Genomic DNA, 16,304 nt, shown 5'->3' on the forward strand with positions numbered 1-16,304 from the left:
ACAGAACGTTATTGTCCTAATAAAATAATAGCATACATTTTGTCCACTGACATAATACAATAGCACCTTACCAAGCCCCCAGGAAGTGCGCTGGACTCAGATGAAAATATTCGTGGTGGCCAAACGGCGGTACTACACTTCCGTTTGGTTGCCAGGCCCGGACACACTTTATCCCATTGACTTACGTGGGGAAAGAGTGGTCTGTAAATCGTTGGATACTTTTTTTTAAACTAAATAAACTACCCAGTATGAACACTTGTATAGCCCTTATTAAAAACATTCCTTCCTCAAGTTGTAGAAATGTGCTAATAACGTTATTCTAAGAGTTATTTCCCTCTGCATTATGAACGTGCATCTATCCCACGGTACCGCGCTGCCCGGCACGTTCAAGTTACGTGTGCAGCACTACATGTGTTTATCTTTACCCATGGATGCACAATAAGAACGGACCCATATCGCCTTACTGCCCACGGAGCTGTAATAATGGATATATTGCACATGTTTGCTGTAATTCATTATTATACTACATGGGCTGTATGATTTAAATCTTCTACCGTAAATGTAGTATTAAATAAAGTTAATATTACCGACGTTAGATTAACGTCCCTGTAGCTTCTTATTGCACTAAGAAGCTTATTGCACTTTGTATATATATATACACAGTGTAATAATTATTTCATGCTAAATGAAGCTCTGTTGGATATCACTAGATCCTGTTACAGCGTAATATAAGTACATAACGATTGATGTTCACATTAGCATAATTACTAGCTAGCCGCTAGCTGCTAACTGCCGCCTCGTTAATATCAAATTCATCATAATAACAAATCATTACCATGCTGTCATGAACGCGCGGTGCTGTTACGTGTACGCAAATTGACGTGCTTGATGTGAACGAGCATTTTGGTTAAAGTACTTCTCAGGCATGCTGGGTAATTCTATGGAATAGGAAGTCCAGGGTTGAAGCTCCGTTCGAAGCTTCAGTGTCAAACTGCCATCACTAGTCTGCGATCTGCCGAGGCCTACTCCCACCTGTCGAGTACGGCTGTATTGAGGTGTTTTTTCCTCCGGAGACGTCGCGAAGAGACGGAGCGGCTCCACCTGTTGCTGCCTGCGATCTGCGATCTACGGAGGCCTGATCCCACCTGTAGAATACGGCTGTACTGGAGAGGTTTTTACCCCGGAGTCGTTGCGGAGAGACGGAGAGGATCCACGCTTCGGGCTTGGCCTGCTTCCACCGGGCGTGTGCTGCTGTACGGAGGAGGATTTTACCACCGCTGGGGCCTGCTTTCCACCGGTCCTGGTTCTGCTGTTGCAGAGGCCTGCTTTCAGTCGGGGATATCATGGAGGGACCGGAGCACTTCCACGCTGCTGCTTTCGCCTGTCCTTTGCTGCTGTGCTGATTTTGCTCCAGGAACATCGCGGATACTGTGTGCTGGTCTGGGAAAATGGCCCATATCGGGATTCTGCTGTGCCTGTTAACTGTTTTGGACTATGAGAAGATCTCTAGTCATTCTGAGAAGTCTACTGGATTCAGGTCTGTTCTGCCACCCGCAGTGGGCATCCCCTGCAAAGGTTCGGATGTGTTGCTCAAACAATTACCGGTTGCCTTGTCACAGACAATCTGCTCGACAAAATATGTTTGTCTTTTTTGTTTTCCTGCGATGATGGTTCTTCAGGACTGCTTCTTAAGCTCAAATCACACTCTCGCAGACTTTTCCGGTGTTTCTAAATTAGATGACAATGTATTTGTGTCGTTTAAGAGGAAAAGATGCCTGTTTTTTGTTGTTGTTATTACTGTCAGGAAATGTACAACCTAACCCTGGTCCGCCCAGTAGTAGTAGTCAGATCGCTACTCCTGCTGATTTTAAAGCTAGGTCTGGGTTGGGTTTCATCCACTTGAATGTGCGCAGTCTGTTATGTAAACTAGATTTTGTCCGTATCTGGGTGAGCTCAACTGACGCTGACGTCATTGTTTTATCAGAAACATGGCTAAACAAATCTATGTTGGCCTCTGACATTGCCTTAAATGGTTTTAATGTGTATCGTACCGACCGGCCTAATAAAGGTGCTGGCGTTGCCATTTATGTTAAGAATAAGTTCAGTGTAACCACATTAGTTTCCAAATCGATCAGTAAGCAATTTGAATTTTTAGCTATAAATATAGAAGTGGCAAAGGGTCAACAGGTCATGGTAGTGAGTTGTTTCAGCTGTCAAAGACTCCTTGTCTTCACTAGCAAATCTTTTATCACAAAGACTACAAGGAAATAGTGCTACTTGGAGATTTTAACTGGGACTGGTTAACTGCAGTCAGAGGATTTTAAAAACCTTTGTATCTCTTTAAATGTTACTCAGATTGTGGACAGTCCTACTCTCCCTAACATTAAGTCCCCTAATAGATACTCGCTAATTGATCTCATTTGAACTAATGTTCCCCATAAATATTCATCTGTGGCAGTATTTGCAAATGATGTGAGTGACCACTGTGCTGTAGCCACAATTAGGGACACTAAGGTCCAAAAGGTTAAACCTCGCATTATCATTAAGAGAGACAAAAAACATTTTGTGGAGCAGGGTTTTGTGCATGACCTGTTTGATTTTGATTGGGGTAACATCGATCTGTGTGCTGATGTAGAAACCGCATGGTCTTATTTTTATCTTGGTTTTATGGAGATCATTGATAGACATGCACCCCTGCGTACATTTAGAGTAAAGGGACGAGACAATCCTTGGTTTTCTGCTAATCTGTCCAGTCTCCTTCATGAGAGAAACAAGGCCTGGGCAAAGGCTAGGAAATCAGGCTCAGAGGTAGAATGGCTGCATTTTAGGCAGCTAAGGAATAGCTTCACATCGCAAATCAAAAGTGCTAAATCCCGTTGCTGCAGATACACGCTTTACAACATCAGGAAGATACGTCCCCAGCTGACACAGAAAGCGACTCAGGTTCTGGTCCAGGCTCTCGTCATCTCACGCCTAGACTACTGCAACTCCCTCCTGGCTGGTCTACCTGCATGTGCCATCCGACCTCTGCAGCTCATCCAGAATGCAGCGGCTCATCTGGTCTTCAACCTTCCTAAATTCTCCCACACCACTCCGCTCCTCCGCTCCCTTCACTGGCTTCCGGTAACTGCTAGAATCCACTTCAAGACACTGGTACTTGCTTACCATGCTGCGAATGGATCTGGCCCTTCCTACATCCAGGACATGGTTAAACCGTACACCCCAGCGCGTGCACTACGCTCTGCATCAGCCAAACGACTCGCTGCACCCTCGCTGCGAGGGGGACCCAAGTTCCCATCGGCGAAAACACGTGGGTTTGCTGTCCTGGCTCCAGGATGGTGGAATGAGCTCCCCATTGACATCAGGACGGCAGATAGCTTGCACATCTTCCGGCGCAAACTGAAAACTCATCTCTTTCGACTCCACTTCGAGCGATAGAACTATTAATTAAGCACTTATATACTAATAAAGGACTGGCTTATCTAAAGCCAGTTGAGTAGCACTTGAAATGTTTGGCTCTATGAAACCTGATGTACTTATATGATTCTGTTTTCTTCAAGGTTGTGTCTTCCTGGTCGAATGCACTTATTGTGAGTCGCTTTGGATAAAAGCGTCATCTAAATGCAATGTAAGGTAATGTAATGTAAATCAAAGTACTATCTGTCAGTAACCACAAAGAATCTGAATAATCCTGGAACATTTTGGAAAGCCATTAAATCGTTATCCACCGGCGATATCCGTAATGAGCTACCTCCGTGCATTACCACAGCATCTGGCTCTATATCGGACAGGCTCACTATGCTAAATTGCTTTAATGAGCATTTTGTGTCCTGTGGTTCTCTATTTGATTCTGTCACTAACTCTGCTTCTGTGAACACCACAGTCTGTGATTCTGAAAAACGTGTGTTGGAAAACCCTTTTAGTTTTACCCCTTTTACTGTTGATGTTGTTCGTGAAGCTTTAACCAAGTTAGATCCTAAGAAACCGGCCGGCCCGGACAACGTAGAACCTTTCTTTTTAAAGATAGCTGCAGATTGTATTGATCCACCTCTCACTACTCTTTTTAACCTCTCCGTCAGCACTAACACAATTCCAAAATTGTGGAAGTCAGCGTATGTCCTGCCTTTGCTAAAAGGAGGGGAGGCCACCTTATTAAATAACTATAGGCCAATCTCTAAGTTGTCAGTTCTGGCTAAGGTTCTTGAACGCTTAGTGAGTGAACAGGTAAAGGTGTTTTTATGTACAAATGACATCCTGTCTAAACATCAGTCAGGCTTCAGAAAGCAGGGTTAGGCTAGGTTTCTTCTACAGGAACAAGTCCTGTTTCTTGCTTGAAGCCAGGAAAAGGCTAGTCACTGTGACCTTTTGACCTGTGCTGGACTATGGTTATTTGATGTATATGAATGCACCTGCCAATTGCCTGGTCAAGTTAGATGCTGCGTATCACAGCGCACTGAGATTTGTGACACACTGTAAAGCATTAACCCATCACTGTACCCTGTATGCAAGTGCTGGTTTGCTTTCACTAACTGTACGGAGGCTCAGTCACTGGTACATTTGTATATACAAAGCCATGTTAGGGAAACTTCCATCTTATATCTGCTCCCTGATCTCACGGAAAATTGTAAGTGGCTACTGCCTGAGATCGAATGCTGTGGTTTTATTAAATGTGCCAACTGCTAGGACTGTCTTAGGGAAGACAGCTTTTCGATGCGCAGCTCCTCTGTCTTTGAATAGTCTGCAAATTAAATGGAAACTGAGCAATCTGGTGCCACTAAATGTTTTTAAAGCTCGGTTGGATGCTAGTCAATCGGAAGCTATTGGTACCTGTTTATGTGGATAATTATGTAAATGATGCTGTATGATGTCCTTTTGTTGTTCTATTTATGTTTTTATGTTTCATGTGGAACTACTTGAGCAGGTCTCCCTTGAAAAAGAGATCAATGATCTCAATGGGATTTATCTGTATAAATAAAGGTTTGAAATGAAAATCTGTGACGTTTCGCTCTCTCAAAAGTTGGGCCATTTTATCATCATGTGCCAATGAGCAACTCTCATAGGAATTAATGAGGCCCCGCCTCCCACGCTGTATCCAGTTCTTATTATGCATCCATGCACCTTACTCTCAAGAGATACTCACGTGGTATGAGAATCTCCCACAATCCATTGCGGTAACAAAGCTACAGTAATGCAGGCCCACGTTTGTAACACCAGATGGCGTAATTCTCCAATTTAACCAGGATTTTACACCAACCGTTATAACTCTGTTACATCGGCACAACAAAGTATCTCGGAATTCTTTCTCACTAAAAACGCTAAATCTGCAAAAAAGATTGAAATAGAAGATGCAGGGGCAGGGCATGATGACGCAGAATCTGTGAAAGGGGCATTATGCCTTATAATATTATATACAATATTATAAGTGTGTGGTTGACTTCTAGTCACTTTGCTCAGCACTACTGCTTGTAGGCAGGCATGACGAGACTCTTCAGTCGACCCATGTTCAGGGGATGTGGGTTTAGTTTCCTGCACGCCTCGACGTAAGAGAGACGTAAGCGACGCCGCCTCTTAGCTCCGGAATCTCTCTCTCTTTGCAGCTGTTGCTGCTCTTCTCAGATTCCTACGAAGCTGGTTATCAAAGTTAAAGTTAAGTTAAAGCCTTTTATTGTCATTATACACAGAGTATAACGAGATTCAGAGTGCAACTCTGTCCCGGAGTGCAACAAATACAAACACGTACATAACACTAAAAAACACGGCAATAGGACAGACAACATAAACAATCATACGGGGGGATAAATAGTTTAAAATATTGATATAAAAACAGTAAATAAAGTGCATTCAAAGTGTGTGTATGTGTGAGAATGGTTACGGTTATTGCATTATGTGTGGTGGTTGAGCAGCCTGATGGCCCAGGGGTAGAAACTGTTTTTGAGTCTGTTTGTCCGTGACTTGAAGCTCCTGTCTCTCCTCCCAGAAGGCAGGAGAGAGAGAACAGTCTGTGACCTGGGTGAGAGCTGTCCTTTATGATTGTGTTAGCTCTGCTGCGGCAGCGGGAGGTGGAGATGTGTTCCAGAGAGGGCAGGGGGCAGCCGATGGTTTTCTCTGCCATCCGTATAACTCTCTGCAGGGCTTTCTTGTCCGCAGCTGAACATCCTGCATACCACCCCGAGATGGAGTATGACAGCCCGCTCTTGATGGTCGCTCGGTAGAAGGACACCAGCAGCTTCTTGTTCAGTCGGTTCCTCCGTAGCACTCTCAGGAAGTGTAGTCGCTGCTGGTCCTTCTTAACTGCTGCAGTGGTTTGTGCTGTCCAGCTGAGGCTCTCTGAAATGTGAACCCCCAGGAACTTAAAGGTGGAGACCCTCTCCACTCTCTCTCCATTGAGGTGAAGGGGGGTGGGTTCTGGACGGTGCTTTCTGAAGTCTATGATGATTTATTTTGTTTTGCTTGTGTTCAGATGTATGTTGTTAGCTGAACACCACGCAAACAGCTTCAGGATCTCGTCTCTGTATGCCGACTCGTCGTCTCCCTTATATATTTGGCTGACCATAGTGGTGTCATCTGCACATTTTATAATGGAGTTGGAGGGGTGAATGGGAGACCAGTCGTGTGTGTAGAGTGTGTAGAGGGCTCAGCACGCAGTCCTGCGGGGAGCCAGTGCTGAGGGTGCGGGTGGAGGAGCAATAAGGGCCTATTTTTACTGTCTGAGGACGGTCTGTAAGGAAATGATTTATCCAGGCGCATAAGATGGATGGGAAACCTAGGCGTGACAGTTTTTCCACGAGTATGTCAGGTATGATGGTGTTAAAAGCTGAGCTAAAATCAACAAACAGCATCCTTATATAGTTGCCTGGGCCTTCTAGGTGGCTCACATCTGTGTGATCAACTCAGTAAATCAACCAGGGTTTCTCTGTCCGGCTGAGAGCGCGTTCATGTGAAAGGGACGGGGTTAGCAACATTTGACCAATCACAAACATGGAGAAGCGTGCTGACAGCGTCTTTTTTTCTCTCTCCATGAACCTTTGTGGCTCCGTATATACACTAGTATTAGATGCAGTCAAAAGCTTGGACACATCTTCTCATTCGAAGTTTTTTATTTATTTAAATTGGTTCTACATTGTAGATTAATACTGAAGACATCAAAACTATAAAACAACACATATGGAATTATTATAGCGTTCTGTGGTTTTTGTGAGTGCACTTGAGGATACATTCAAAGTTGTTGAAATGTTCCGGATCGACTGGCCTTCATTTCTTTAAGTGATGATGGACGGTAGTTTCTCTTCACTGAGTTGAGTGGGTCTTGCCATAATATGGATTTCAACAGTAGTCAAATAGGGCTCTCCACTGTGCACTAACCCTACCTCAAACACATTAAGAAAGCAAGTAATTCCACAAATCGACTCTTGACAAGGCACATGTGTTAATGGAAAACCATTCCAGGTGACGACCTTGTTATGGGAGATTCCTTATTACAGCGTATTTCTTGCTTATTCATTAAGGTCACACAGGTCAGAGAGGCCCCATCGTCTTGTTATATCAGTCGTATGCCTAGTCACATGGTTAGTTAAGACAAATGTGTTTATTGAGTTACATTTCCAGAGAAGAGGCCCCATCGTCTCCCCCGTAATTATTAGGGGTGAGCGGAAGTACAAAGAGGCTCCATAGCTCAGTCGGTAGAGCCTCAGGTTATAATACAGTTAAGTCTTTGTTAGTTAAAGACGTCATGAGATAGTGACATTTCCACATCTGAAACATATACAAGTATGGCTTCCATAGGGGAAAATGTGTGTGTGTGTGTTCATTACAGTAGCTATATATGCCTGTGTAAAACTGCTACTCGTTGGGGCATTTCCGCGATTGGTTGCTGTTGAAGCAAGGTGATGTATTCCAATATTATTATTTGTTGTTGTGCAACTGAATATTGATTAATCTCAACCATATCTGTGTTAATGTTAATGTTGGTGAGCCATTAATTGCACTAGCTGTGTGCAAAGCAAAAGGGGGCTGCTTTGAAGAATCTAGAATAAAAATCACACTTTTTTGTTAACTAGATAATTCCATATGTGTTCTTTCATAGTTTTGAGGTCTTCAGTATTAATCTACAAAGTAGAAACAAATAAAAAATAAACAAAAACCATTGAATGAGAAGGTGTGTCTAAACTTTTGACTGGTACTGTATATAAAGAACACACATATTTTAATATTTAGCAGGTTCCCTCATCTATAATCATCTATACAAGCGCAACTTTAAACATTTACTGCAGTAAAATGCAACATACAAAATAATCAAGAAACATCATAAATGAAACACTGACAGGGTTGGTGCGGAGCTGATAATTTATTCCAGCAAATTACTCAGACCTACTAATTAACCTAACCGAAGTTATTGAGTCTATGTACGTTTACTGCTTGGCTCAGATCCACCAACTTCAGCAAGATCTCACCTCTATTAACTCCTGAAGAACCAGGTTCCATTAACTTCTGTTTCAATTCAGACGACTCTCTTAAATCTGTTTAAGCGATCCCGAAGGATTTTGATATCAGTAAATGAGGTGTGGCCCTACCTAAGTGTGAGTGTGGCAGGGTGCAATCTTACCTTTGAAGCAGGAGAGGAGAGCGCAGATGTCTTTTAAGTTGTCCCAGTCCAAAAGGTGGGATCAGTTTATTTGAAGAAAAATAGGTCCAAACTAATACAGGGTTTTTACCTTCTCTCGTTACAACATTATAATCATACTAAACCTATCATGCTGTGATCATGTTCAAATATGAAACTTTTATTCACAGTTTTACATTTATTACCAAAATTGTAATTTCAACTGCCCAATTCAGTTGTGATTTTTAAATCTCCCAATAGAATTTAGAGACATTTCCTCATAAAAGACCGGTGATAATAAAAAGCACATTCAACTTTTCATTCACCAAATCAATTCACATCAATTCCATACCTTTTTTCAGATCCTCACAGGTAGCAGTTACTAATAACTCACAAACACACTCCTATCCGACACAGATGGCGGGTACTAACATCCACAAACACATACCTATCTCCCGCATGTATTTGGAGGAAGATCCTCACAGGTAGTGGTTACTAATACTCACAAGCACACTCCTATCAGACACAGATGGCTGGTACTAATATCCACAAACACATACCTATCTCCCGCAGGTATTCGGAGGAAGATCCTCACAGGTAGCAGTTACTAATAACTCACAAACACACTCCTCTCCGACACAGATGGCGGGTACTAACATTCACAAACACATACCTATCTCCCGCAGGTATTCGGAGGAAGATCATCATAGGTGGCGGTTACTAATACTCACAAACACATCTCAATTCATTCCACTCATTAAACAAAGTAATTCACTCAGCATTCAACCAATACATTTGAGAGATATTTACCAAGTTTGAGAGAACCTTACCGAGAGCAAAGACCCAGCTCTGAGGGACAGAGCATACCAGGGGAACCCCCCCCCCCTCCTCTCTCTCGCTCGCTCCAAAAAAAAAAGTTCCTCCCCATCCGCCAGTGTCTTTATGGTCAAAAACAGGATAGAACATAAGACAACTCCTCCACACCCATATTTGTGGAAACTGGGCATGGCCTCTGATGTACAGGACTGGACATGACCAGACATATTCTGTGGCAGGGGTCGGCAACCCCTGGCACGCGGCACCGTAACCAGTTGCACACTAGGAATAAGTTAAATAAGTGTGCAAAACATTAACATTTTATTTTCGGATCCTGAACGAGACCGCCGCCAGAGTGCGTCTCCCCGTTACCTGCAGAAGGAAGCCATGCACGCAACGCAGCCCGCTCTCTTTAACTCCAGGTGACTTTCTGCCGCTTTCTTCCGTGGTGCAGTGCTGATCGTTTCACCACAGAGGAAAGCACTTCACAAATTGCAGTACCCATAAGGAGCTGTACAAATTCCGCAGTTTTTGCGTGGCTGTGTCTTTAGTTGAAAGCCCAGTGGCGATCTGCTCATCTCTCATTGAAATAATATGCTACAAAGGGGCGGACTGGCCATGTGTGTTCTGGAGAATCACAGAACGGACGATCGTCCTTATTATTATGCTGTTTAAACAAATTATTTAAATTTGTTTGTTAAATTCGGCATCATGTAAGTTAAGGATGCTCCGATCGATCGGCCACCGAACGATATCGACCGATACTCACTCTCTGCCGATCGATCGGTGCTCTCTGAAAATGCAGATCGCGAGAGCCGATCGCATGACGTAAAATACATGACACTTTTCTCTGTGTGCGGCAAAACATTCTCTCCAAAATGGCTTCACCGGTCTGGCAGTATTTTAAAGTGTCCGAAAATGACAATAAAATAGCGGAATGCAATGTGTGTGAAGCAGAAATCCAGCAGCTCCACCCGCTGTGACGGACCGGTGAGCGGAGCAAAACGCACAAGAGTATCGGCCCCTACACACGGTGGCGTGCGTTGTCGCTTACCGGCGGGGGAGGCTGAAACTCGACCAACAACCAAACACATGAATCTCCCACCCCAGACACACAAGCCCGCGGTTTGATTGGCTAGAGCTTATACTGGCATATGATTTGATTGGCTGACGCCTCCGTCGAGGCGTCAAAAGTAGAACATTGCTCTACTTTTGCAGCGAGCACCGCGAGAGAAGCTACGCTTTGCTCCCACAATGCAGTTCGGTGAATCGTGACGTTACCCCATTCAAAGTGGATGGGCAGAAGCGTTGAAGCGGCAACGCACGCCGCCGTGTGTAGGGGCCGTTAGACCTAACACACTTGGCTATTTGATCTACCTCTGGAACAAGCTAAACTAGTTATACATATATTTATTCTTCAATTTCGGGTCACTCATTACTGGATCAGTGAGCTGCATGAGATACTGATAGGCTGTCAGGAGAGAGAGGGGGAGAGAGGAAAAGAGAGCGCTTCCGCTCATTTCTCCCATGTTATTATCCAAAGTTAATGTAAACTTGAATGATGTACTTCATTTGAATGTAACAATTATGTTGGTTGTTGTTGGTGGAAGCGCCAGTGATGAATGAGCCCCATTAACTGAGTTTTAAACATAACTTTAAATGGAAGATCCCCATAGGCCCGCCCACTCGATCCGATCAGAGCATCCCTGACAGGTCCACACACTGCTTCCTCGCAGCGAGGCTCCCCCCGCCCTCCTGTTGACAGTTCACGAGCGCCGAGCTCTTCGCCCCCGCCCCCCCCCCCCCCCTTGATAATTCACGATCGTCAGCACGCTGATAAAATGTATTTTTTTGAATGGCACTTCATATCAAAAAGGTTGCCGACCCCTGTTCTATGGCTATGACATAACCGCCTTTTTGGGGCCTCTGTCTTTTTCTCCTTAAGTCAGGAGCCCCCCTCCCTGTGTACTGCTGTGAGGGAAGAGGGAAGAAACTGTCTCTCCCTTATCAGTGAAACCATTATAGGCCTTACACACTCAACTTAACAAACTACTTGTTTTTTGTTTATACTGTAAATATAGAAAATCATAAAATATGAAGCATTTTCATCGTGGGTTATATAAGAATATAATTGATTATATTTGATTATAACTAACTTTCGTTTTAAGTATTCACTTGATACTATGAAGATCTCAACACCCTCTTTTTAAAATGCAAAGTTATCAACACAGCAACAGATAAAATCGTAAACATACATGCATATTCAAAAGCCATCAAGAAGCATTTTCATTATGGGTTTATACAAGAATGTGATTGATCATATTTGATTATAACTAACTTTCGTTTTAAGTATTCACTTGATACTATGAAGATCTCAACAGCACCATCATTACTATGACATAAGAGGGTGCCATAAAATGTTCTGATAATACTTGCATACTTTTACTTAAATAAGGTTTGAATTAGGGCTGTGCAATTAATCGTATTTTAATCTCTATTACGATTTTGGCTTGCAACGATTATGAAAACAATGTAATTGGAAAAAAAACGATTATTTTGCTGCATTCCCTTTCGCAATGATGCTCTCAATGTGTCTTGCGTTACACAACTTAGCATTTAGATCAACAAAGGCCTTGGGGCTATGTTGTTTGATTGAATTAAACACAATATATGCACTCCACTAAGCTGTTGTACTGTATCTGAAGATCTTAATATGATTGCTCATATTTTAAGCCATCTTTTTCCCGGCCCCTTGCTTTGGATCATTTTCATCAACCGGTCCCCATTCCAAACTAATTGAATAGCCCTGGCGTAGTGTATCTGTGAACAATCCCAAATACAATTCATTGTTTACATTGCGGCTAGTGCTAAACCGGAAGAAAAAACCCTTTTTCATTTTCAACGGTAAGTGGAAAGGGGCTGGGCTACATGAGGTGAATTGAGCCAACATAATTAGACAATTTGTTCTGACTGTGTTGTTGTGGCAATTCAGCACTCACAGAAGGAAATAATAAAACGGAGAGGAAATTTCCCTTACATACCTTAGGGATATACGCGTCCCCCGTAGCGACATTAACTACCAGTCGCGGTAAGCCAAATGTACAGAATGGATAAAATGTATCCCAAAATAGTGCCTCATAATGCAGGTAGAGTCCCATGATAACTACCCTTGCATTCCTCCACAGGCTAAATAAGTTAAAGTTCACTTTTGGAAGAACCAGAGAAAGGGGTTAAAATGGATAAAATGTACCCGGGAATAGTGCATCATAATGCAGGTAGACTCCCCTGGCAACTCCCCTTGCATTCCTCCAGAGGCTAAATAAGTTAAAGTTAACTTTTGGAAGAACCAGAGAAAGGGGTTAAAATGGATAAAATGTATCCCAAAATAGTGCCTCATAATAAGATTTGACATGGGCAAACAGGCTATTTCACAGGACACAGGCTATGTCAGACTTCCATGACATACACCGGGAAAACCACCTCACTTTGGCCGCTCACAGAGACCCAAAACACGGACTACAGACCTCCAGCATATCTACCTGACATGCGTACTTCCATAACCTCGCGCACCTTGGGACCCCGGGCCCCCGAACTTAAGCACTCCCCCACGGACTAAACCCAGATGATTACACCCTCAAGAAACTCGTGCCCCTGGTAACCTATAAGGGGGTCTATTTTGCGGTGCTTTACAGTCCGCCCATCGGACACCATAGTCGGACTTATTCACAGCAGCAGCACCCACCCTCCTATGGAGGATGTTCTCATGGCCCTGGTAACCTATAAGGGGGTCTATTTTGCGGTGCTTTACAGTCCGCCCATCGGACTCCATAGTCGGACTTATTCACAGCAGCAGCACCCACCCTCCTATGGAGGATGTTCTCATGGCCCTGGTTACCTATCAGGGGGTCTATTTTGCGGTGCTTTACAGTCCGCCCATCGGACTCCATAGTCGGACTTATTCACAGCAGCAGCACCCTCCCTCCTATGGAGGATGTTCTCATGGCCCTGGTTACCTATCAGGGGGTCTATTTTGCGGTGCTTTACAGTCCGCCCATCGGACTCCATAGTCGGACTTATTCACAGCAGCAGCACCCACCCTCCTATGGAGGATGTTCTCATGGCCCTGGTTACCTATCAGGGGGTCTATTTCGCGGTGCTTTACAGTCCGCCCATCGGACTCCATAGTCGGCCTTATTCACAGCAGCACCACCTGCCCTGCTGGAGGTTCACACTTTAACTTGTTTTACCCTCCGCTGCCTTACACATCCTCCCACATTTGAGCACTCCTCACGTGGACTAAACCCCTTCATGCACACCACCAGAACCTCGTGCCCCTGGGGATCTTAATGGGGAAACACCCATATTGGGTTATAAAAAAGAGGACAAATTAAGTAATTTTAACAAACTTTATTTACAGAAATATATACATTGACACTTTATAACATTATAACATTATTAACTCATCCAGCACAAGCGGACTGAGTACAACAAAACATTGCATATTTACAAGTTGGTCCCTGGCAACATTGTCCGTATCGGGTGAAGTTGGTGCAGAGGCTGGCACCCTCTCTTCACCCGTGTCTGAGGGACTGTGTTCGGCCATTGACTGTTCCCTCTTCGCCGCTCTCCAAGCGTTGAAGTCTTTGTATAATTCATCTGACGTCTCGGTATCGGTGGAGTCTTGGTAGGGAGTAGGGCTATGCTCCTCTCCAGAGCTGTCACGGTCACTGTGGATGTCAATGTCCCCCAAATTGTCTTCACTCACCCCTGATGCTGCTGCGGCCGCTGCTTGCAGTGACTCTGTGAAGAGCATTCGTATGTCCGCAGCCTCCTTCAAAGAAGGATTCTTGGCATAAAATGTGTCTGCAGTTGTAGTGTTGTGACACATGAAATCACTCACTCTTTGGCGGTTGCTTATGTCCTGAAACCTCTTCGCATTATCGGCGTGGACTGTGCGGAGGTCGGTGAAGTTAATGGGACCTTTTAGTCCAACATCAGCCCATGCCAACCTCAGGAAGGTGGCAAGGTTCCTCTATGGGTTCTTCCCCGCTATGCAGAGGAAGTAGCGGTTGTTGGTGCCGGTCAGCGTCCCCTTGATTTCCAGCCATCTCTTCATCCATCCAAATTCTTCTATGGTGAGGTACATCTGCGCTTCCCCGAACGCGTTGGCCGTCTTGTGGTTGCTTACCTGTTATGACAGAGTTAGAGAGCGTCAATACAAGTATCAATCATCCACAACATGTGTATCACTGCCAGAATAAACACATATTTTAATAGCTCACTCACGTGGATGAGGTGGCCAAAGGCAGTGCCAGTTATCTCCGCCTTTAGGACCTCCGTGTTGGTCATGTTGGAGTAGACCCCCGGACGGTGCCCATAAATGCAGCTCCAATTGAGGGTCATGTACCCATAGAGCAGGCTCCGGGTTGCGTGAGTCGGATTGCTGGTCATCACGTCCAGGAGCTGAGGGATGCGAGTTTTGGCCGCAGTCAAACATGCCATGATGTCTTTATGGCTTGGCAGACCTTCCATCTTGTCCCGCTTCACCTGCATCTGGTGGATAAACACCTTCTTTCTCATGGACTTCAGGATGGCAGCAACTTCCCGTGTGATTAAAATCATGTCATTCTGGTTGAGCCTGCTCCCCTTGCATGGTGTTTCATTCATGTATTTGAGAAAGTGTGATATATTTTTGATATAGAAGTCAGATGTCGTGACCTGTAGGCTTGACTTTATCAGGCTCCGGGACCACCCACGTATCCTCTTCAGATCCCTCAAAAAGAGCCAGTCAGACAGGCGATTGAAACCGTGTGCCATGAAGCTTAGGAATGATTTGACTCTGCTTATTTTGGAGACTGCGTTTTCTTGGAGCCTCACTGTTGGATCGATGCCCTCATAATGGTCCCGGTAGCCTTGCAGATACTTCTCCATGATGCGTGGGAATGTAATGTCCCGCATTCGATTCCCCCGGCCCCTGCCGCTGAACCAGGGGGAATGTATGGGAGGGGAAGATGACGAGGCCTCGGTATCTATGGATGCAGGTTCTGAGGAGCTGGATACAGGTGTGTGAGAGGCAATGGGGGACTTCCTGCAGGAGGGACCTTTGGACTTGGACAGCCTCTTTGGTGTTGACTCTGTTCGGGATCGTTTCCTTAGAAACACCCGCTCTTGGTCCTCGGCCCTCTGGTTCATCCTCTTTCGGTTACGTTTAATCCTCTGCTGCAGCATGCAGCGCAGGGATTTCACCTCAGCAGCATATATGTCCCTCTGAGCCTTCATTCTGTTTGCATCCATCCTCCATTCCTTACAGTCCGGGTTGTCACATTTAATCACTGGGGACAAGGGTGGAGGTTGTGACAGGACATCATCACCCACAGTGTCCACATCCCAAGAGGTAATCATTGCTACTGTGGGGTTTGTCAAACTGAGTTAATAAATCTTCTTCGTGGCCACTTTCATTTTTAGTTTAGTTAAAACCACATGTAATTCCTGCCGGGACAGCTCAACATGGTTTCTGTACAAGTGGCGGTCCAGCCTTGTCCCGTTGTACTCGCATCCTGCAATAATGCAGGGATGGAGCCTAATGTTTATCCGTCCTTTCGCCAACAACAGCAGAATTCTTCTTTCCACTAAATTACGCACACTATGGTTCCTCAGCAGGTGCTTGCTCAGGGCACGGTAGGGACTATTACAGATAGGACAACCGATCGCCATCATTTTTGTATGCCTGAGCTTTTCGGTACCGGGAAGTGTCACCAGTATAATGTATAGAACCGGGGGGGACAAAGAAGGATAGGTGAAAATAAGAAAGTTGCACTCAGCGAACTAGAAAGACCCCATGTCAAATCTCTCCGGTTTATTTTCAATAAATAACCCATTTGCATCATCG

At 44.6% G+C, this 16,304-nt stretch overlaps 1 protein-coding gene across 1 annotated transcript; it reads right to left on the reverse strand.

Moving 5' to 3' along the window:
- Positions 1-13,807: 13,807 nt before the first annotated feature.
- LOC117535444 lies at positions 13,808-15,857 on the reverse strand. Its single transcript, XM_034199899.1, has 2 exons — positions 14,702-15,857; positions 13,808-14,603 (listed from the first exon to the last, which is right to left on the reverse strand). The coding sequence occupies exons 1-2, from the start codon at positions 15,815-15,817 to the stop codon at positions 14,448-14,450; spliced, it is 1,272 nt and encodes a 423-aa protein (XP_034055790.1). The 5' UTR covers positions 15,818-15,857; the 3' UTR covers positions 13,808-14,447.
- Positions 15,858-16,304: the final 447 nt, after the last annotated feature.

The sequence above is a fragment of the Gymnodraco acuticeps genome, unplaced genomic scaffold (genome assembly GCF_902827175.1).
Source record: "Gymnodraco acuticeps unplaced genomic scaffold, fGymAcu1.1, whole genome shotgun sequence".
Lineage (NCBI taxonomy): Eukaryota > Metazoa > Chordata > Actinopteri > Perciformes > Bathydraconidae > Gymnodraco > Gymnodraco acuticeps.